Source organism: Erinaceus europaeus, chromosome 1 (assembly GCF_950295315.1).
Source record: "Erinaceus europaeus chromosome 1, mEriEur2.1, whole genome shotgun sequence".
NCBI classification, from domain to species: domain Eukaryota; kingdom Metazoa; phylum Chordata; class Mammalia; order Eulipotyphla; family Erinaceidae; genus Erinaceus; species Erinaceus europaeus.
The window spans coordinates 84,868,628-84,891,909 of record NC_080162.1 but is presented as its reverse complement, the minus strand read 5'-3'; the positions used below and the strand labels follow the sequence as shown (position 1 = coordinate 84,891,909).

Here is a 23,282-nt window from a genome sequence, read left to right as displayed (position 1 = left end):
ACTATGTCATTTATCATCCTTCATGGACCTGTATTCACCCCACCCACCCACCCCAGAGTCTTTTACTTGGGTGCAATATGCCAATTCCATTTCAGGTTCTACTTGTGTTTTCTTTTCTGATCTTGTTTTTCAACTTCTGCCTGAGAGTGAGATCATCCCATATTCATCCTTCTGTTTCTGATTTATTTCACTCAACATTTTTTCAAGGTCCATCCAAGATCAGCTAAAAACGGTGAAGTCACCATTTTTAATAGCTGAGTAGTATTCCATTGTGTATATATACCACAACTTGCTCAGCCACTCATCTGTTGTTGGACACCTGGGTTGCTTCCAGGTTTTGGCTATTACAAATTGTGCACAGATCTTTTTGGATGGATGTGTTGAGTTCCTTAGGATATACCCCCAGGAGAGGAATTGCAGGGTCATAGGGTAGGTCCATTTCTAGCCTTCTGAGAGTTCTCCAGACTGATCTCCACAGAGGTTGGACCAACTGACATTCCCACCAGCAGTGCAGGAGGGTTCCTTTGACCCCACACCCTCTCCAGCATTTGCTGCTGTTACCTTTTCTGATGTATGACATTCTCACAGGAGTGAAGTGATATCTCATTGTTGTCTTGATTTGCATTTCTCTGACAGTCAGAGACTTGGAGCATTTTTTCATGTGTTTCTCGGACTTTTGGATCTCTTCTGTGGTCCATGTCCTCCCCCCATTTTTGGATGGGGTTATTTGTTGTCTTGTTGTTGAGTCTGGCAAGCTCTTTATATATGTTGGTTATTAAACTCTTATCTGATGTATGGCATGTAAAGATCTTCTCCCATTCTGTGAGGGGTTTCTTGGTTTGGGTAGTGGTTTCTTTTGCTGTGAAGAAGCTTTTTAATTTGATGTAGTCCCATAGGTTTATACTTGCCTTAGTCTTCTTTGTAATTGGATTCGTTTCATTGAAAATGTCTTTAAAATTTATGCAGAAAAGAGTTCTGCCAATATTTTCCTCTAAGTATCTGATAGTTTGTGGTCTAACATCCAAGTCCTTGATCCACTTGGAATTTACTTTTGTATTCGGTGAAATACAATGATTCAGTTTCATTCTTCTGCATGTTTCAACCCATTGTTTCCAACACCATTTGTTGAAGAGACTCTGCTTTCCCCATTGAATAGTCTGGGCTCCTTTGTCAAAGATTAGATGTCCATACGTGTGGGGCCTCATTTCTGGGCTCTCAATTCTATTCCACTGGTCAGTGTGTCTATTCATGTTCCAGCACCAAGCAGTTTTGATGACAATGGCCCTATAATACAATTTGAGATCTGGGAGTGTGATGCCTCCAGTTCTGGTCTTTCTTCTCAAGATTGTTTAGACAATTCTAGGTCTTTTCTGGTTCCAGATAAACATTTGTAGCATTTTTTCTCTTCTCCTAAAAAATGTGGTTGGGATCTTGATGGGGATAGCATTAAATCTGTACATGGCTCTGGGTAGTATATTCATTTTGATGATGTTAATTCTTCCAACCCATGAACATGGGATATCTTTCCACTTCTTTGTGTCTTTTTCAGTTTCCTTGAGTAATGACTCATAATTTTTAGTATACAAGTTTTTCACTTCTTTGGTTAGGCTTCTTCCTAGATATTTTATTGTTTCTGTTGCTATAGTAAAAGGAATTGATTTCTGGATTTCAGCTTCTTCTAACTTAGTGTTTGCATAGAGGAATGCCACTGACTTTTGAATGTTAATTTTGTAGCCTGACACCTTACTGGATTGCTTGATGATTTCCAAAATCTTCTAGCTGGATTCCTTGGGTTTTTCCATGTATACTATCATGTCATCTGCAAATAAGGAGAGTTTGACTTCTTCTCTTCCAATCTGTATCCCTTTAATTCCTTGCTCCTGCCTGATTGCTATGGCAAGAACTTCCAACACTATGTTGAATAGTAATGGTGATAGTGGGCAGCCCTGTGTAGTACCTGATCTGAGTGGAAATGCTTCCAGTTTTTCACCATTGAGTATGATGTTGGCTATAGGTTTGCTATATATATAGACTCCCACTATCTTCAGGAATTTTCCATCTATTCCCATTTTTTGTAGTGTTTTGATCATAAAGGGATGTTGTATTTTGTCAAAGGCTTTCTCTGCATCTATTGATATGACCATGTGGTTTTTGGTCTTGTTTTTGTTGATGTGGTGGATCACATTGATTGATTTACATATATTAAACCAACCTTGCATGCCTGGGATAAACCCCACTTGGTCATGATGAACAATCTTTTTGATATACTGCTGTATCCGGTTGGCTAGAATTTTGTTCAATATTTTCATATCTATGTTCATCAGAGATACTGGTCTGTAGTTTTCTTTTTTGGTTGTGTCCCTGTCTGCTTTTGGTATCAGGGTGATGTTGGCTTCATAGAAGCTGGCAGGGAGTATTACAGTGTCTTCAATCTTCTGGAAGACTTTTAAAAGTAGAGGTATTAGTTCTTCTTTGAAGGTTTTGTAGAATTCATTTGTAAAACCATCTGGTCCAGGACTTTTATTTTGGGGGAGATTTTTGATAACTGTTTCAATTTCATTAGCTGTGATGGGCCTGTTCATGTTATCCACTTCCTCTTTACTTAGTTTTGGAAGTTGGTAGGTATCTAGTAAATCGTCCATTTCTTCCAGGTTCTCTAGCTTGGTGGCATATAGTTGTTCATAGAAGCTCACATGATATGTTGAATTTCTGCGGTGTCTGTTGTGATATCTCCTCTTTCATTTATGATCCGATTTATTTGGGTCTTCTCCCTTTTTTGTTTTGTGAGTCTGGCTAAAGGTTTGTCGATTTTGTTTACTCTTTCAAAGAACCAACATTTATTTTCGTTGATCTTTTGTAGGGTTTTCCAATTCTCAATGTTATTTATTTCTGCCCTAACTTTAGTGATTTCTGTCCTTCTGGTTGCTTTAGGGTTCCTTTGTTGTTCTTCTTCTAGGTCTTTAAGATGTGCAATCAAGCTATTTATTTGTGCTTTTTCTTATTTCCTAATGTGTGCTTGTATAGCTATGAACTTCCCTCTTACGACTGCTTTAGCTGTGTCCCAAATATTTTGATAGCTTGTGTCTTCATTTTCATTGAACTCTCGAAACATTTTGATTTCTTCCTTGATTTCCTCTTTGACCCAGAAGTTGTTAAGAAGTGTACTGTTGAGCTTCCACATTTTGGCACTGTTACTAATCTTTTGTTGATTGTTAAGTGTTAGTTTAATTCCACTGTGGTCGGAGAAGATGCTTGGGATGATTTTAATGCTCTTGAATTGGCTGATGTTGTCTTTGTGGCCTAATATATGGTCTATCCTTGAGAATGACCCATGTGGATTTGAGTAAAATGTGTATTCCAGTTTCTTGGGATGAATGACTCTGCAAATGTCTAATAGTTCTAGTTTATCTATCTCTTCATTTAGCTCCCTTATGTCTTTATTGATTTTCTGCCTGGATGATCTGTCAAGTTTAGAGAGTGGGGTGTTGAAGTCTCCTGCTATGATTGTGTTACTGTTAATATATTGCTGTAGCTCTTTCAGTAGAAGTTTGATGTATTTAGATGGCTTCTCATTGTGTGCATAGATGTTAATAATTGTTAAGTCCTCTTGATTGACTGATCCTCTGAGCATTAAGTAGTGTCCATTCCTATCTTTTTTAATCTTATCTATTTTAAAGTCTATCATGTCAGATATGAGAATAGCTGCTCCTGCCCTTTTTTGTGGGCCATTGGCTTGTATGATAGTTTTCCATCCTTTCACTTTAAGTCTGTGTTTGTCTTGTTGAGTTAGGTGGGTTTCCTGTAGACAGCATATTGTTGGGTTGTGTTTTCTGATCCATCTTCCTACTCTGTGTCTTTTAACAGGTGAATTCAGACCATTGACATTTATTGATATCAAAGATTGAAGATATTTTAACACCATTCTTATAGAGTTTTAGAGTGTTTTGATATATGTCCTATTTGTGGTGGTCTGGTTGTTTATAGGAGACCTTTCAGAACTTCTTTCAGGGCAGGCTTGGTGATGGTTGATTCCTTCAACTGCTGCTTGTCTGAGAAGGTTTTGATGCCTCCATCTAGTCTGAATGACAGTCTAGCAGGATATAGTATTCTTGGCTGAAAGCCTTTCTCTTTGAGCACTCGATAGATATCTTGCCATTCTCTTCTGGCCTGTAGTGTTTGTATGGAGAAGTCTTCTGCTAATCTTATGGGTTTTCCTTTGTAGGTGACTCTTTGTTTTTCTCTTGCAGCCTTCAGGATCCTTTCTTTATCCTTATTCCTTTCCATTCTAAGTATTATATGTCTTGGTGTCTTTAGGTCTGGGTTAATTCTGTTTGGGACCCTCTGGGCTTCTTGAATTTTTATGTCTTTGATGTTGTCTAGACTAGAGAAATTTTCAGCTACTATGGCCTGGAAAATGCTTTCTTCCTCTCCTTCTCTTTCTTCCTCTGGTATGCCAATAATGCGTATATTGTTTCTTTTGAAGTCATCCCATAGGACTCTGTTGTTGTTTTCAGCATCTCTTCATCTCTTTTTGAGATCTCTTACTTCTTTTTTAGTTGTCTCTAATTCATCCTCAATCTTGCTAATTCTGTCTTCAGCCTCATAGATTCTATTCTCTCTGCCCTCTACTGTTTTCTGGAGTTCATCTATTTTGTTGCCCTGCTCTGATACTGTTTTAGCTTGTTCAGCTAGTTGCATTCTTAGCTCAGCGATTTCAGCTTTCAGCTCTCTAATAACCATAAGATAATTAGTATTTTCTTCCATATTCTCATTTGTTGTTCCTGCATTTCTGATTACAATTTTTTCAAATTCTTTACTCACTCTTGTTATTATTTCCTTAGCTAATGTTTGGATGTTGAACTTGTTATTTTGTGCTTCACCCTCTGGAGGACTTTTAGCTGGACTCTTCTCCTGGTTCGATTCTCCAATATTTTTTCTTGTTGTTTTAACCATTTTATATATTATGTTATGAGTTCACTTTATCAGTACTTTTCAAATTATTGATCACTATTGCCTGGATTGACTTGTGTCTAAGTAAGTTAATTAAAGGGTTCACAGTGGTGGAAGTTAACAGTTATTTCAATCCCTGAGTTGGAGCTCAGTGGTTTAAAAGCCTCTTTCTTTTTTTTTTTTTTTTCCTTCCCTGTAGTCTATGGGAGCCTGAGGGCTTTTAAACTATCAATAGGCTTCTTAGCTTAATCACTGACTCCTGACCAAGAGATAAAGCAGGGTGTGGCAGAGATAATCCAGTGGTTATGCAAGGAGACTTTCACAGCCCCTCAGCTATGCCACCGAGGTATAGGTCTTCTGAGTTTCCTGGTTAGATCTCTGTCCCCTGGTGTCCTTCCTGTCGCTGCTCCAGATTCGGTGATTTACTGGGTTCCTGTGGTCATTCTAGTCCTGTCTTGTTTCGGTCCCGGGTGGTCTCCTTTGGTATTCCTTGCGTCTGTTTGCCGTACCCTGCGTCTGTTTGCCGTATCTTGCTTCAGTTTGCTGTACCTTGCATCCGTTTTCCTTCTTTCCCCTTCTGTCTTCCCCTCCATTTCTCTCTGTCCTATCCAACAATGACGACATCAACAACAACAACAATAATAGCTACAACAATGAAGTAACAAGGGCAACAAAAGGGAATAAATAAATTAATTAATATTTTTAATTAATTAATTAGGTCCATAATTGTTCAACAATTTGTTTGGTTTATATGTTAACTCTCTTTTCAGCCACCAGGTTCCAGATGCTAGCATGATGCCAACCAGACTTTCCTGGACAGATGACCCCATCAATGTGTCCTGGAGCTCCGATTCCCCAGAGCACCACCCTACTAGGGAAAGAGAGAGGCAGGCTGGGAGTATGGATCGACCAGTCAATGCCCATGTTCAGCGGGGAAGCAATTACAGAAGCCAGACCTTCACCCACAATGGCCTTGGGTTCATACTCCCAGAGGGATAAAGAATGGAAAATCTATCAGGGGAGGGGATGGGATATGGAGATCTGGTAGTGGGAATTGTGTGGAGTTGTACCCCTCCTATCCTACAGTTTTATTAATGTCTCCTTTTTTAAATAAATAAATAAGACAGAATATGCAAAATTGTGCAGAATGTGTAAATACATGAAGTATTCCTGCAAATCCACAAAAGAGGGCATTCTAGTAAAAACCAAAAGTGGGGGGAGTCAGGCAGTAGCACAGCGGGTTAAGCGCACGTGGCACAAAGCATAAGGACGGGTGTAAGGATCCCGGTAGGAGCCCCCAGCTCCCCACCTGCAGGGGAGTCGCTTCACAGGCGGTGAAGCAGGTCTGCAGATGTCTATCTTTTCTCTCCCCTGCTGTCTTCTCCTCCCTCTCCATTTCTCTCTGTCCTATCCAACAATGACGACATCAGTAATAACTATAACAATAAAACAACAAAGACAACAAAAGGGAATAAATAAATAAACATAAAAAATTTTTTTAAAAGGGGGGGGGGCAGGTGATGATTGCTTTGTGGTATAGGGTTCCTAAGTAGGTGATTAAAAAAAAAATTCTGGATCTAGCTAGGCATAATAGTTACACAACATCATGAATATACTAAGTACTTAATGACACTGTGTTGTGCCCTTAAAAATGACTAAAATGGGGGGCCAAGTGGTAGTGCATATGGCCCAAAGCACAAGGACCAGTGTAAGGATCCTGGTTTAAACCCCGGCTCCCCACCTGCATGGGGAGTCGCTTCACAGGCAGTGAAGCAGGTCTACAGGTGTCTATCTTTCTCTCCCCACCTCTCTGTCTTCCCCTCCTCCCTCAATTTCTCTCTGTCCTATCCATCAACAACAGCAATAACAAGGGCAACAAAAGCGGGAAATACAGGGTAAACTAGGAATACCAAAGGAGACCACCTGGGACCGCAACAAGACAGGACTAGAATGACTTTAGGAGCTCACCAAATCGCCGATGAGTGCAAACATATGTAGCTCATGGACAGAGAGGAGCCTAGGGAGACATTAAGTGGCTGGTAACAGTACAGCAGTTTACCAGCTGAGACACCACCTCCAGTCTGTTTCATCAACAAAAAGATGGCTGAAGGGAGGAGAGGACTCCCCTAAGACTCAACAAATGCAACTGTGAGTCTCCATTGCTACTGCCCTCAGAATCTGGAGCAGCAGGAGGGGAGGCCCTGTGCTGACATCAGGGGACAGAGAACTAACCAGGAAACCCAGGAGAAGATCTATACTTCAACGGCCTGGTGGTGGGGCTGTGAGAGTCTCTTTGCATAACCACTGGATTGTCTCTGACCCATCCTGCTTTATCTCTTGGTCAAGAGTCAGTGATTAAGCTAAGAAGCCTACTTAGAGTTTAAAAGCCCTCAGACTCCCATAACCTGCAGGGAAGAAAAAGAACAAAAGAGGCTTTTACATCACTGAGCTCCAACTCAAGGACTAAAATAATATTGAAACTGTCAATTTCCACAACTGTGAACACTTTAAGTACCTTAATTAGACACGAGTCAATCAGGCAAGAGTGATCAGTAATTTGAAAAGTACTGAGAGAGGGACTTCATAAAATACTATATAAAATGGTTAAACCAACAAGAAGAAATACTGGAGAAATGAACCAGGACAAGAGTCCAGATAAAAGCTCCCCAAAGGTTGAAGCAAATAATAAGGTCAACATCTAAGCACTAGTTAGGAAATAATCACAGGAGTGAGTAAAGAGTTTGAAAGAATTGTCATCAGAAATGCAGAAACAACAAATGAGACTCTGGAAGAAAATACTAATTATCTCAAGATTATTAGTGAGCTGAAAGCTGAATTAGCTGAGCTAAGAACAAAACTAGCTGAACAAGCTAAAACAGTATCAGAACAGGGTAACAAAATAGATGAACTCCAGAAAACAGTAGAAGGGAGAGAGAATAGAATCAATGAGGCTGAAGACAGAATTAGCAAGATCAAGGATGAATAAGAGACAACTAAAAAAGAAGTATGAGACCTCAAAAAGAGACTAAGAGATACTGAAAACAACAAAAGAGACTTATGGGATGACTTAAAGCAATAATATACACATTATTGGCTTACTAGAGGAAGAAAGAGAGGGAGAGGAAGAAAGCATTCTTCAGGCCATAATAGCTGAGAATTCTCTAGTCTAGACAACATAAAAGGTATAAAGGTTCAAGAAGCCCAGAGGGTCCCAAACAGAATGAACTCAGACTTAAATACACCAAGATACATCATATTAAGAATGGAAAGGAATACAGATAAAGAAAGGATCCTGAAGGCTGCAAGAGAAAAACAAAGAGTCACCTAAAGAGGAAAACCCATAAGATTAGCAGCAGACTTTTTCACACAACCACTACTGGTCATAAAAGAATGGCAAGGTATCTATCAAGTGCTCAATGAGAAAGGCTTTCAACCAAGACTACTGTATCCTGCTAGACTGTCATTCAGACTAGATAGAGGCATAAAAACCTTCTCAGACAAGCATCAGTTGAAAGAATCAACTATCACCAAGCCTGCCCTGAAAGAAGTTCTGAAAGGTCTCCTATAAACAGTCAGATCACAATAAATATGTCATATATCAGGACACTCTAAAAATCTACAAGAATGGTGTTAAAATATCTTCAATCTTTGATATCAATAAATGTCAATGGTCTGAATTCACCTATTAAAAGGCAAAGGCACAGAGTAGGAAGATGGATCAGAAAACACAACCCAACAATATGCTGTCTACAGGAAACCCACCTAACTCAACAAGACAAACACAGACTCAGATTGAAAGGATGGAAAGCTATCATACAAGCTAACGGCCCACAAAAAAGGGCAGGAACAGCTATTATCATATCTGACATGATAGACTTTAAAATAAATAAAATTTAAAAAGATAGGGATGGACACTACTTAATGCTCAGAGGATCAGTCCATCAAGAGGCCTTAACAATTATTAACACCTATGCACCCAATGAGAAGCCATCTAAATACATCAAACATCTACTGAAAGAGCTACAGCAATACATTAACAACACAGTAACAGTAGGGAACTTCAGCACCCCACTCTCTCAACTTGACAGATCATCAATAAAGAGATGAGGGAGCTAAATGAGGAGACAGATAAACTAGAACCATTGGACATTTTCAGAGTCATTCACCCCAAGAAACTGGAATACACATTCAACTCAAGTCCACAGGGTCATTCTCAAGGATAGACCATATGTTAGGCCACAAAGACAGCATCAGCAAATTCAAGAGCATTTAAATCATCCCAAGCATCTCCTCAAATCACAGTGGAATTAAACTAACACTTAACAATAAACAGATTAGTAATAGTCCCAAAATATGGAAGCTCAACAGTACACTACAAAACAACTACTGGGTCAAAGAGGAAATTAAGGAAGAAATAAAAATATTTCAAGAGTTCAATGAAAATGAAGACACAAGCTATCAAAATATTTGGGACACAGCTAAAGCAGTCGTAAGAGGGAAGTTCATAGCTATACAAGCACACATTAGGAAACAAGAAAAAGCACAAATAAACAGCTTGATTGCACATCTTAAAGACCTAGAAGAAGAACAACAAAGGAACCCTAAAGCAACCAGAAGGACAGAAATCACTAAAGTTAGGGCAGAAATAAATAACACTGAGAATTGGAAAACCATACAAAAGATCAATGAAAATAAATGTTGGTTCTTTGAAAGAGTAAACAAAATCGACAAACCTTTAGCCAGACTCACAAAACAAAAAAGGGAGAAGACCCAAATAAATCGGATCATAAATGAAAGAGGAGATATCACAACAGACACCGCAGAAATTCAGCATATCATGCAAGATGACTTTTTTTTTCTAAATATTTATTCCCTTTTGTGGCCCTTGTTGTTTTATTGTTGTCGTTATTACTGTTGGTGTTATTGATGTTTTTGGATAGCACAGAGAGAAATGGAGAGAGGCAGGGAAGACAAAGAGGGGGAGAGAAAGATAGATACCTGCTTCAGGACTTGTGAAGTGACTCCCCGACAGGTGGGGAACCGGGGGCTCAAACCAGGATCCTTATGCCGGTTCTTGCACTTTGTGCCACATGCGCTTATCCCACTGCGCTACCACCCGACTCCCATTGTGCGAGACTTCTATGAACAACTATATACCACCAAGCTAGAGAACCTGGAAGAAATGGACGATTTCCTAGATACCTACCAAATTCCAAAATTAAGTAAAGAAGAACTAGATAACATGAACAGGCCCATCACAGATAATGAAATTGAAACAGTTATCAAGAACCTTCCCAAAAATAAAAGTCCTGGACCAGATGGTTTTACAAATGAATTCTACAAAACCGTCAAGGAACTAATACCTCTACTTTTAAAAGTCTTCCAGAAGACTGAAGACACCGGAATACTCCCTTCCAGCCTCTATGAAACCAACATCACTCTGATATGAAAAGCAGACAGGGACACAACCAAAAAAGAAAACTACAGACCAATATCTCTGATGAATATAGATGCTAAAATATTGAACAAAAGTCTAGCCAACCAGATACAGCAGTATATTAAAAAGATTGTTCATCATGACCAAGTGGGGCTTATCCCAGAGATGCAAGGTTGGTTTAATATACTTAAATAAATCAATGTGATCTACCACATCAATAAAAGCAAGACCAAAAACCACATGGTCATATCAATAGATGCAGAGAAAGCCTTTGACAAAATACAACATCCCTTTATGATCAAAACACTACAAAAAATGGGAATAGATGGAAAATTCCTGAAGATAGTGGGAGTCTATATATATAGCAAACCTATAGCCAACATCATACTCAATGGTGAAAAACTGGAAGCATTTCCACTCAGATCAGGTACTACACAGGGCTGCCCACTATCACCATTACTATTCAACATAGTGTTGGAAGTTCTTGCCATAGCAATCAGGCAGGAGCAAGGAATTAAAGGGATACAGATTGGAAGAGAAGAAGTCAAACTCTCCTTATTTGCAGATGATATGACAGTATACATAGAAAAACCTAAGGAATCCAGCAAGAAGCTTTTGGGTATCATCAAGCAATCCAGTAAGGTGTCAGGCTACAAAATTAACATTCAAAAGTCAGTGGCATTCCTCTATGCAAACACTAAGTTAGAAGAAGCTGAAATCCAGAAATCAATTCCTTTTACTATAGCAACAGAAACAATAAAATATCTAGGAAGAAGCCTAACCAAAGAAGTGAAAAACTTGTATACTAAAAATTATGAGTCATTACTCAAGGAAACTGAAAAAGACACAAAGAAGTGGAAAGATATCCCATGTTCATGGGTTGGAAGAATTAACATCATCAAAATGAATATACTACCCAGAGCCATGTACAGATTTAATGCTATCCCCATCAAGATCCCAACCACATTTTTTAGGAGAAGAGAAAAAATGCTACAAATGTTTATCTGGAACCAGAAAAGACCTAGAATTGTCTAAACAATCTTGAGAAGAAAGACCAGAACTGGAGGCATCACACTCCCAGATCTCAAATTGTATTATAGGGCCATTGTCATCAAAACTGCTTGGTGCTGGAACATGAATAGACACACTGACCAGTGGAATAGAATTGAGAGCCCAGAAATGAGGCCCCACACGTATGGACATCTAATCTTTGACAAAGGAGCCCAGACTATTCAATGGGGAAAGCACAGTCTCTTCAACAAATAGCGTTGGAAAAAATGGATTGAAACATGCAGAAGAATGAAACTGAACCACTATATTTCACCAAATACAAAAGTAAATTCCAAGTGGATCAAGGACTTGGATGTTAAGACCAGAAACTATCAGATACTTAGAGGAAAATATTCGTAGAACTCTTTTCTGCATAAATTTTAAAGACATCTTCAATGAAACGAATCCAATTACAAAGAAGACTAAGGCAAGCATAAGCCTATGGGACTATATCCAATTAAAAAGCTTCTGCAGGAAGTCGGGCGGTAGCGCAGCGGGTTAATTGCACATGGTGCAAAGCACAAGGACCAGCCCAAGGATTCCAGCTCAAGCCTCCGGCTCCCCCCCTGTAGGGGAGTCGCTTCACAGGCGGTGAAGCAGGTCTGCAGGTGTCTATCTTTCTCTCCCCCTCTGTCTTCCTCTCCTCTCCCCATTTCTCTCTGTCCTATCCAACAATGACGACATCAACAACAACAATAATACAACAACAGTAAAAACAAGGACAACAAAAAGGAAATAAATATTTTTTTAAAAAGCAAAAAAAATTTTTTTTAAAAAAATAAAAAGCTTATGCACAGCAAAAGAAACCACTACCCAAACCAAGAGACCCCTCACAGAATGGGAGATCTTTACATGCCATACATCAGACAAGAGGCTAATAACCAAAGTATATAAAGAGCTTGCCAAACTCAACAAGAAAACAAATAACCCCATCCAAAAATGGGGGGAGGACATGGACAGAATATTCACCACAGAAGAGATCCAAAAGGCTGAGAAACACATGAAAAAATGCTCCAAGTTTTTTTGACTGTCAGAGAAATGCAAATAAAGACAACAATGAGATACCACTTCACTCCAGTGAGAATGTCATACATCAGAAAAGGTAACAACAGCAAATGCTGGAGAGGTTGTGGGGTCAAAGGAACCCTCCTGTACTGTTGTTGGGAATGTAAATTGATCCAACCTCTGTGGAGAACAGTCTGGAGAACTCTCAGAAGGCTAGAAATGGACCTACCCTATGATCCTGCAACTCCTCTCCTGGGGCTCTATCCTAAAGAACCCAACACACCCATCCAAAAGATCTGTGTACACATATGTTCTTAGTAGCACAATTTGTAATAGCCAAAACCTGGAAGCAACCCAGGTGTCCAACAACAGATGAGTGGCTGAGCAAGTTTTGGTATATATACACAATGGAATACTACTCAGCTATTAAAAATGGTGACTTCACTGTTTTCAATCGATCTTGGATGGACCTTGAAAAATTCATGTTAAGTGAAATAAATCAGAAACAGAAGGATGAATATGGGATGATCTCACTCTCAGGCAGAAGTTGAAAAACAAAAACAGAAGAGAAAACACAAGTAGAACCTGAACTAAAATGTTGCACCAAAGTAAAAGACTCTAGGTTGGTGGTGGTGGGGAGAATACAGGTCCAAAAAGGATATCAAAGTACCTAGTGGGGATTGTATTGTTATATGGAAAAGTGGGAAATGTTTGCATGTGCAAACTATTGTATTTACTGTTGAATGTAAAACATTAATTCCCCAATTAAGATATTTTTTAAAAAATGGGAAATATGGCCTCCGGGAGCAGTGGGTTCATAGTGCAGACACAGAGCCCCAGTGATAACCCTGGAGGCGCACGCACACACACACACACACACACACAGACACACACACATGCACGCGCACACACACACACACACACACACACACACATATGGGTGAAAGATTCGAATAAGCACTTTACTAAGATCTACAAATGATCAGTAAGCAACATATAAAATGTATCTTATATCATTATTCTCGGGGAGGGGGGTGACTGGAACCATTCTGAAATCTTGGCCTTGAGTCCCTGACTGTTACCCACCTGGACTCTTACCTGGTCTGTGGGGGCCACTCTCCATCAGAGTAGGGGTAGATATCTTTGGGTTGTGGTGAAGATTCTTCCTCCAAGTGAACACTGCTGAGGAGCCACAGGGAAGGAAATAAATGGTCACCGACAGCTTGGGGCCCCTGGGTGAGGCACAGGAGCCTAGACAATGGGGCTTGGGAGAGGTGCAGAAATGAAAGCCCATCGAGGTTATGCTCAAGGCCTTTGGTCAAGGCTGACAGCCCCACACCCTGGGTCCCAGCCCCCACCCAGTCCCCACACACCCTGGGTGCTCTGGCCGTGGCTTTTCCAGTGGGGATGGCTCACTCTCGGCACCTGTCTCCAGCTCCTCTGAACTAGAGTCAGTTGCCACCGTGTCCTCTTTCCTCCTCGGCTTCCTCCTGCGACGCTTCTTCTTCCGCCCCGTGGAGGAGGTACCCACGGTGATAGCCTCAGGCTCCCTGACTGTGCCCAGCTGGGAGTCTGAGGGGAACCCGGGCAGGCCCCCCCAAGGGATGGGTGATGTGCACAGGCGAGGAGGCACATGTTCCTGTGGGGCAGATCGACGGCAGGCTGAGGGGGCTCCGGCTGAGAGGGACCACCCAGTACTCCTGAGTCTGGCCTGAATCCCTAGTCCTTGTGCAAGCTCATGGAGGCTGGGCAGAGGTGACAGCAGCGTGGCCTTGCAACTGTGGTAAATCTCCAAGCTCCCCAGGAGCTGCATGTAGGCCTGGCATCCCACAGCAGTGCAGGGTGCTAGGTGAGCTACACTGCTCAGGCAGACACACCTGGACACCAGCCTCATCACCTTCTTGGCCTCCACCTACTTCCCTTTAAGACTTGGCCAATTGTCACCTCCTCCAGGAAGCCTACCCTGACTATCCCCAGCCCAGGTTCCAACCCCCTTTGCTGCAAATAATCCCATTAATGCCCTCTCCCAGGTGAGGATGGGAATCAAGGACAGGCACCATTCTCATCTGATTCTACTATAGTGTTTAGAATTCAGTAGAGATTCAATTAAAGATCTATCAGCCAGGGCTGGGCGGTGGTGCGCCTGGCTGAGCACACACATTACCCTGTACAAGGACCTGGGTTGGAGCCCCCGCTCCCCACCTGCAGGGGGGAATCTTCACAAGTTGTGAAGCAGGTCCACAGGTGTCTCTCTCCCCCACTCCCCTCTTAATTTCTCTGTCCTATCAAATAAAATAGGGAAAAAGAAAAAAGAAAAAAAAAGGAAAATGGCTGCTGGGAGCAGTGGATTTGTAGTGTTGGCACCAAGCTCCTAGCAATAACCCTGACAAAATTAAAAAAAATTTAAAAAGATATTATCAAGCTCAAATAGTTTTTTAAAATCTCTGCTGGCTGGTGCTGCTGGGTCCTGCTTCCCTTCTGCAAATACCCCTCTCTCCATCCCTTCTTCACCCACACACCTTCATGTCTCCAGATCCAGAACAAGCCATCTATAGCTCTGCAGTAACCTCTTGACTAATCCCTAGCACCCTCTTCCTTTCCAAGCACCAGAGAAGTCCCCCCCAGCACCTTTTAGGGGCTCCAGCTCAAGTGTCCTCTTCTGGGAAGCAGAGGCACCCTCCCTGTCCTCACTCCCCCAGCACAATACTGTGCCCCCTGTTTCAGCTCCGTGATGGTCAGGTGCTTGCAAGGGTGAGGACAGTGATAAGCTCTAAGACCTGCTGGTGAGGGGAGACAGATGCTCCTTAAGAATTACTTTGCCGGGAGTCGGGCTGTAGCACAGTGGGTTAAGCGCAGGTGGCGCAAAGCACAAGGACCGGCATATGGATCCCGGTTCGAACCCCAGCTCCCCACCTGCAGGGGAGTCGCTTCACAGGTGGTGAAGCAGGTCTGCAGGTGTCTATCTTTCTCTCCTCCTCTCTGTCTCCCCCTCCTCTCTCCATTTCTCTCTGTCCTATCCAACAACGACAACAACAATAATAACTACAACAATAAAACAATAAGGGCAACAAAAGGGAATAAATAAATAAAATATTAAAAAAAAAAAAGAAAAACATTAAAAAAAGAATTACTTCGCCGTGAGTCGGGCGGTAGTGCAGTGGGTTAAGCACACATGGTGCAAAGCGCAAGGACCTTGTAAAGAACCTTGTTTGAGCCCCCGGCTCCCCACCTGTAGGGGAGTCACTTCACAGGCAGTGAAGCAGGTCTGCAGGTGTCTATCTTTCTCTCCCCCTGTCTTCCCCTTCTTTTTCCATTTCTCTCTGTCCTATCCAACAATGATGACATTAATAACAACAACAATAATAACTACAACAATAAAACAACAAGGGCAACAAAAGGGAATAAATAAATATAAAAAAAAAGACTTACTTCGCTATCTTCCAACTCCTGGACAAAAAAGGCCTCCCCACTGTCCCCCAGCTTCATATGCAAATCCACTGGCTCTCCGTTGATCTCGATGTCCACCTGTCATGGAATGTTGTGGGATGGGGTCCCCAAACCGCCCCCCCCCCCCACACACACCAACCCACCGGGCCTCCCAGCTGGTCCTGGAGATGTGGGCTCCCATGAGCCCTCCATGCTCTCACCACCCTCATCATTCCATTCTCTGGCTTTGTTGCCACACTGTCCTGTTGGTCTCCTTGTTTATTATGTTTTGCTTTTTTAAAGTGTGTGATTCACAGGTCACTGTTCTGCCTCAGGACATTTTGCTGACTATATAAATAAACAGTGGTAAGAATGATCATTTCCTGAGTACTTCCTATTGGGAATGACAGACTGTCTCATTTCTCTCCATCAGAACCCCTGCAGTTGCTCTGATCAGGAGGCCACATTTATTTATTTATTTATTTATTTATTTTATTCCCTTTTGTTTCCCTTGTTGTTTTATTGCTGTAATTATTATTGATGTCGTTGTTGTTGGATAGGACAGAGAGAAATGGAGAGAGGAGAGGAAGACAGAGGGAGAAAGATAGACACTTGCAGACCTGCTTCACCACTTGTGAAGTGAGTCCCCTACAGGTAGGGAGCTAGGGGCTCGAATCGGAATCCTTACGCCGGTCCTTGCACTTTGTGCCACACGCGCTTAACCGGCTGCGCTACCACAGACTCCCAGGAGGCCACCTTTATAAGATGATGGTAAGGAGGTTCAGAGGAGAGACCATGAGCCATCTGAGTCCCCAAGCACTCAACCACTGAGCTATATTGTCTCCCACAGGTTACATCTTCCTATCAGGATTCTGGAAATGTCAGAAGCCCCTGTGTGGGAGGGTTTAGGGCTCACACGCCTCTATGAAAGCTATGATCCTGATTCTAGCAAAACTCCTGTTCACCTGAGTCTAATGTAGAGGGTGCAGGTTCTCTAAAGGAGAGGAAGTGACCTCTGTGGGTGGCCCACATTTCCAGCCTTGGGACAGTGCTACTAGCAGTGTTATTAGTTCTCCCAAATCATCCCACCCTCACCGGGGAGATAGAGAGTGCATATCCAGTTGCACAGGTGAAGCAACTCACCACGAACTCACAGGTACAGGCTTAGTAAATTGGAGCTGTGAAGATGGTACTAGAACCAGATACCAGCACCCCACTATTAGGTACTGCCTGCTGCCAATTCCAGAGGATAATGGGAGCCTTCCTGAACTCAAGCTCCCCCAAGCCAACCCCACACCTTCAGAGACAATGCCAAAGAAGGGAAGCCTCTCTGGAGGACTGAGTTCTCCCTGAGAGGGGCCTGGCCAACACTCACCACCTTCTCCCGAGACCTCAGGACACCCAGTTTGCCGAAGCGCACATGGAAGGGGGAGCAGCAGAAGGAGCCGTCTGCCTGCTTCACCACCAGCACATCGATGCCGCCACTCAATGTGGCAGGGTTCAGGCCCCGGTACAGCTCCTTCACTGTCCCAAACACGGTCTCAGCCAGCTGCCCTACGTAGTTCATGGTTGTGACTGCTGTTGGCAAAGTGAGACAGTACCGCTGGGACCGAGACCTGGTCCACAGCCATCCTGGGGAGGATTTTCAGTCTGGTAACCCCCTCCCCGCAACCATCCAGTCCCCAGGCTCACTGTGTGTCACCCTTGGAGCACCTTCGAAGGTGGGCAGTAGTCACCAGGTGTGATGTGTGCACCCAGAGATGTGGGCTCTAGCTCCGGCTCACCTAGTGACTGGCCCAGGAACACCAAGACAGAGGCCTCCCTCCTCCAAGTGCTGAGCTGAGCTCCACATCTGTCAAATGAGAGCACAGGGACAGGCAACTGGTGGCCTGGTGTCTCTCAACGATGCTATGAGTAATGATAATGACCACAGTGTTCTGTGGCATGCCTCAGTTCATCTTCACAACAACCTGTGGGGCCTGCCCAGTGGGTGTTATTATTCCTGTTTACAGACAAGCGCACAGAGGCTCAAAGAGGTCGAGTGATCTGCCCAGGAACTCACAACCAGCAAGGAGTGATTCTAGAATTTGAACCTAGACCTGTGTGGCTGCAGAAGCCCCAGTGTGAACTGGCAGGATGGCCCAGGAGAGTAGGGGCACACCTCCCTTCTTAGGATGTAGGGGTCCAGGAGTAGTCTCATGATATATCAGGCCCAGGGCCCTGCTGGCTGACAGGTGACAGCTACAAAAACTGAGCTCAGGAGGCCGGGTGGTATTGCAGCAGGTTAAGCACACATGGTGCGAAGTACAAGGTCCTGCTGCTTAAGGATCCCGGTTCAAGCCACTGGCTCCCCACCTGCAGGGGGGGTCACTTCACAAGTGGTGAAGCAGGTCTGCAGGCGTCTATCTTTCTCTCCCCCTGTCTTCCCCTCCTCTCGATTTTCTCTCTCCTATCCAACAGCAGCAGCAAAAATAATAGCAGCAACAATGGCAACAAAATGGAAAACATGGCTTCCAGGAGTAGTGGATTCATAGTGCAGGCACTGAGCCTCATCGATAACCCTGGAGGCAAAACAAAAACAAAAACAACACCTGAGCTCATCCCAGCAAGTGAGGAGGAAGAAGGCTTGTTTTTTTTTTTCCTTCCTCTTTCTTTCTTTCTTTCTTTCTTTCTTTCTTTCTTTCTTTCTTTCTTTCCTGTCTTTCTCCCTCTCTCTCTCTCTCTCTCTCTCTCTTTCTTTCAGGTCAGGGGAAGATAAAGAAGGGGAGATAAAGATAGATACATATAGATAGACCTGCTTCACTGCTTGTGAAGAATCTCCCCTGCAAGTGGTGAGTGGGAAGGGGGGGGGGAGAGGTTTGAACCTGGGTAATATGTGTGCTTAACTGGGTGCACCATCACCCAGCCTCAAGAGGCTTGTTTTTCCATCAGAGAAGTGGGTTCAGCTGTTTAGGAGTTGGAAGGGAATGTTCTGGGCCTACAGGATCAGGAGTGGGTGGGGGTGGATCAGGAATCTGAGGCTCTTTCTAACTCTATCCCTGGGTTCTGATAATCCAGGCAGAGCTTCCCCTAGAGCTGGGATAGGAGCAGACGTCAATTACGTTCCCCTGTCTCTGAAGCCTGTCCATAATCCACGGTCTGACTCTATTATCTCTAGGTCATAGTTTTTTGCCCCAGCCCCCACTCTTCAGACCCTGTGGCTTAATGATTAGGCTCCCAGGCCCAGATGAGACCTAGGGCTGGCCCTTGGCTCATCTAAGTTGCTCTCCTTCCCCCAGTCAGACTAGTCTCCCAGCTTTCCCACACCAGGCAAGGCTAGGAGAGTCACAGGCAGAAGGTGGAAGCAGCTATGGAGAAGCCAGGAACATAATGAGGGCTGCCTCCAAGGTGCCCAAACCGCCAACTTCAGCTCATCATCCCCTCCTTCCCAACAGGCTAGTGGCTCCTGCTTCTCTGGCTACTAGGACCAAGTAATTCCACCTCCATTGGGCACTTCCTTCCCTCAGACTGCATCAGAAGTCCTGGAAGCCGAGTCACCATACAAGACCACCCCTCAGAGAGAAGCTGAGTAACTCTTCCAAAGTCTATTAAGCAGAGGTGAGGGAGGGGTGATGACTCAGCCTGGTTTCCTGACTCCTAACAGTGTGTCCTTCCACTCCCAAGCACAGCACACTTGTTGGCAGAGGGTCACCCAGTACACAGTCCACCTCTACACATTTCTGTAGTGCTCTGCCACTCAAAATGTGGTCCATGACATCACTGTTGCCTGGGAGCTTGTGAAAGATAAAGGACTTCTGGCTCAGAACTCCTACCTCCTGCTCCCCATAAACAACCTTGATCCATATCCCCAGTCGGGGAGAAGTGATAGAAGATAAGAGGGCTCTGCACTCCAGCTCCATCAGCACCCAGAGAGAGAAGGAAAAGGAGAGGGACATATGGAGGTAGCTAGGATGCTATGAGTGGCTTAGAGGGACATATGGAAATAGTTGTGATGTCATGAGTGGCTTAGAGGGGAAGAGAGGATTGAATCAGAAAAAGGGGCAACTATGTATAAATGTGGACAGATAGTTGTAGAGAAGATGGTTGGCCCATGTCTACAACTTTAGGGGAACTGTGGTGGATTACAGTGGGGAGAGTGAAGATTCAGAACTCTGGTGGTGGAAATGGTGGATTCAAACCCCTCTCATGTAATTCTATAATATAAAATATTAAAAATAGTAATAATAAATAAATAAAGGACCTCTGGCTCCATGAATCAGTGTCTGAATTTAATGCATTCCAGAAGATTCCTGGATCATTTAGTGTATAAGGACTGCCTTGGTGCTCACAGTTCAGTGCCTGCTCTTGGAAGAGCCATTTGTCAAGCTCTCCAGAGACCGCTTTTCTCAATAAGTCCCAGGACTCTTGAACGAACCAATGGATTCTTCTGGGATTTGTCAGAATGTCACAAACATAAGACAAGATTAGAATGGCTTAAAGTGAAAACTGGGGATAAAATAAAACTTTTTGGACCCCTCAAATGCCACCCAAATTCACTAGATATTTGATGTTAAAAATTTCCCACCTTGGTTGCTCTCAGTCTAAACCCTTTGGATAAGCTCTATGAATAGAGATCTGGGAAGAGAAACTGACATGGAAAGACACATGGTAGGAATGATTCTAGATCACTGTGCCCAAAGAGATAACAGGGGATTCTAGAGGTTTCCAGGAATAAGTGTGCAATGCTGGGAGGGGCAAATGGGAGTTGAGGGCAAAGGTCTGCCTTGTTGGAGGCCCAAGTCTGAGCTGTGTGTCCTTTTGAAGGCCAAAGAGCACGCTCTCACTCTCTTGCCGTGTGTGTGTGTGTGTGTGTGTGTGTGTGTGTGTGTGTGTGTGTGTGTGTGTGTGTCTGAGAAAAAGAGATGTTTAGCATCATCCCAACAGATGCAGCAGAACAACAATTTCCCCTCCAGTTGTCTCCAAAGACTGACAGATGTCCCCTGGAACATTTGAAAGAATTGAACAGCAGAGGTCATACCCAAGGAGCCTTTGGGTCTATTCTGCCCTTTCAGGGAGGGTTCTCAGGAAAGTAACTCGCTGGGTCTGTTTCCCCTTCTATGAAGAGAGAGGCTGCAAAACGTCACTATCTCAATTTTTCAGACCCTTTGCAACTCTAATACCATGAAGTCCAGATTTATTCCCCTTTTTTTTTTCCCTGCCCCAGAAGCAAATTTGGGGAGACTCCCCTCCACCCATATCCATCTCTCATAGCACCTCATCTCCCCAGGACCCAGCTCTGTCTCCCTGGTCTTCTCCTGGTTCCCCTACACCACTAATCACCTCCAAATTAACATGGTTAATACACTTCATCTTCCCCCAGGGAGTCCTACTCAGCTGAATTCCTCTCTACCCCAAGCCCTCAGAATCCTGTTCCCTAGTTTCCTGCTCACCCAGTCCCACTTTTCTCCTAACGATGCCCTAGGTTAAGGCTGGCATACCCAGATCACAGGTGGCAGAGGGCACTGGATAAGCCATCGGACAGTCTGTGTTCTAATCCCCTCTGACACTTAACTATCTGAGCTCTGGGTAAATCATTGCCTCTCTGAGCCCCACTTCCAGCCCTTGGAAATGGAAACTATGTAATGTATACATAAGTAATTAATGAGATAATTCGTGGAGAGCATCAGCCCACCACAAAGGCCCACACAAATCACCTTTCTGATATTAGCCCCCACTCACCCAGGCTGGTCCTGAGGGCACTTAGAGATAGACTCTGATGGACCGCTGCCCGTGCTTGAGAGTTTGCTCTTCTTAACTTGGCATGAAGGCTCTGTACAGACGGTGGCTGCTATTTGCTCAAAACAGTCCTGACAGGATGCCCAAGCCTCAGAGCAACCTATAACAGTATCCACAGGTCTCCCATGACAGAGCACACCTCAAGCACCGCGAGTTCAGGACAAACTGCCCTGAGTCTGAGTTCTGAGCCTTGGCTTCCAGACTTGGGGCAGGATGGGGTGTGGCTCTTCACCTAGGATCAGAGATGGCTGCATAAGCATTCCTGTTGCTCTGAAGGGAGAAAGCTCCACCCTGCACCCCAGAGTTACTCACAGTCCAACATCTGACTCGTCTACACTCAGGGAAGGTGGAGTAAGGGCCTGATCCTGTTGTGCACCTGAGGACACCCAATACCTGAGCGGGTGCGTGGGTGTCTTCTCCCTCCCACGCCCCATGTCACTGTCAGCCTGGGGTGGTGTTGGGCTTAGAGTCCCGGGAGAGGCTTTTGCATCTCGTTCTCTCCTGATCCCAGACGCTGGATATCTAGGGCCGGCCCCACAGCCGCTGGGTGAGAGAGAGGCCCGTCCAGTCCTGAGTTTCCTTCTCAACACTAGAGATGGACTCAGGCCCAGGAACAGGAAGGAACGAGGTCGGGTGGCAGGACAGACGGCTGTAAAAGGGGGGGGGGAGGGTAGATACCGCTTCCCCGGCCCAGTTTGGGCCCTACCTGGGGAACTGCCCACTGGGCCTCCGGAACCCGGAGTGTTCGGCTCTAGAGTGCACAGGGTCAGCAGGTGAGAGTCCTCGCCCGGCACTCACTAGGCGCTTCCGGCTCCTCCAGGACACAGTGAGATCCCGGCTCCACCCACCCCTCCAGCACCGCCCGGCTTCCTGAAGCCCGCACGCCCAGGCCCCGCCTGCTAAAGTCCCCGCCCCCTGCCCACGCCTAGGGCGCCCTTTCGCCTAGAGGGTGGGCGTGGCCCGCTATTAGCCACGCCCCCGGCACCACCCCGGTCACGCCCCACGCCCTCGAGTGGGCTGTTGGAATAGCTGGCGGCCCTTACCAACCGCACCCCCGGAAGCCGCGGGAAAGCCTGGACCTTGGAATCCTAAGGATTTAGTTAGAAGCGGGCTGAGCTCCCAACTGTGCATTCCTTTCCCAGTCTGAGCCATTTTAAAAATTAATTACTAATTAATTAAATTAAGTATTTATGTAGTTCATCAAAGGGAATATGCACTTTGCAGGATTTTCGAGGTGACCTGGAATTTATACTGTGTGAGCTACCTGACGTTTAAGTCTCCTGACGACTTCCCTCAACACACACACACGCACACGATTCTCCTTTCAAAGGCTGACAGTCTACACGTTGCCATTTCGTGTTCGTTGGAGTGACTCTTTTATTCTTGTCTGCCACCTGTTTTGAGTTTGAACTCCATGGAAGCAGGTGGCGTTCCTCCCTACACCCCCAGAGCCCAGTCCTGAGCCTGACAAGCAGCCAGGCGCTCTGTAGCTGCCTGCTCTCTGCTGTGGCCGCGGGCGCAATGTCGCTTCTGTCCACCAGAGGGCAGGCAGTGACCAACCTTCTCACCTAGTCCCGTTCCTTGGTCAGCAGGCGCCGTCTCTTAGGCAGGCAGGTGAGCCCAGGTGCGCGAAATGATA

At 44.4% G+C, this 23,282-nt stretch overlaps 1 protein-coding gene across 9 annotated transcripts in view; it reads right to left on the bottom strand.

Moving 5' to 3' along the window:
* Positions 1 to 22,487, bottom strand: part of LPIN3 (lipin 3) — a 33,379-nt gene extending 10,892 nt beyond the window's left edge. The window contains exons 1-7 of one of the 9 annotated variants that reach the window (XM_016187511.2): positions 22,350 to 22,487; positions 21,587 to 21,875; positions 17,561 to 17,720; positions 17,244 to 17,446; positions 15,872 to 15,967; positions 13,816 to 14,081; positions 13,541 to 13,624 (exon numbers count right to left, since the gene is read on the bottom strand). In XM_016187511.2, the coding sequence (XP_016042997.1) occupies positions 13,541 to 13,624; positions 13,816 to 14,081; positions 15,872 to 15,967; positions 17,244 to 17,435 (638 nt within the window). In that variant the 5' untranslated portion in view covers positions 17,436 to 17,446; positions 17,561 to 17,720; positions 21,587 to 21,875; positions 22,350 to 22,487. Of the gene's footprint in view, positions 1 to 13,540; positions 13,625 to 13,815; positions 14,082 to 15,871; positions 15,968 to 17,243; positions 17,501 to 17,560; positions 17,721 to 21,586; positions 21,876 to 22,349 lie in introns of those variants that run through there. The other 8 variants (XM_007521647.3, XM_060190134.1, XM_016187512.2 and 5 more) reach the window with 8 other exon arrangements.
* Between the last annotated feature and the right edge of the window lie 795 nt (positions 22,488 to 23,282).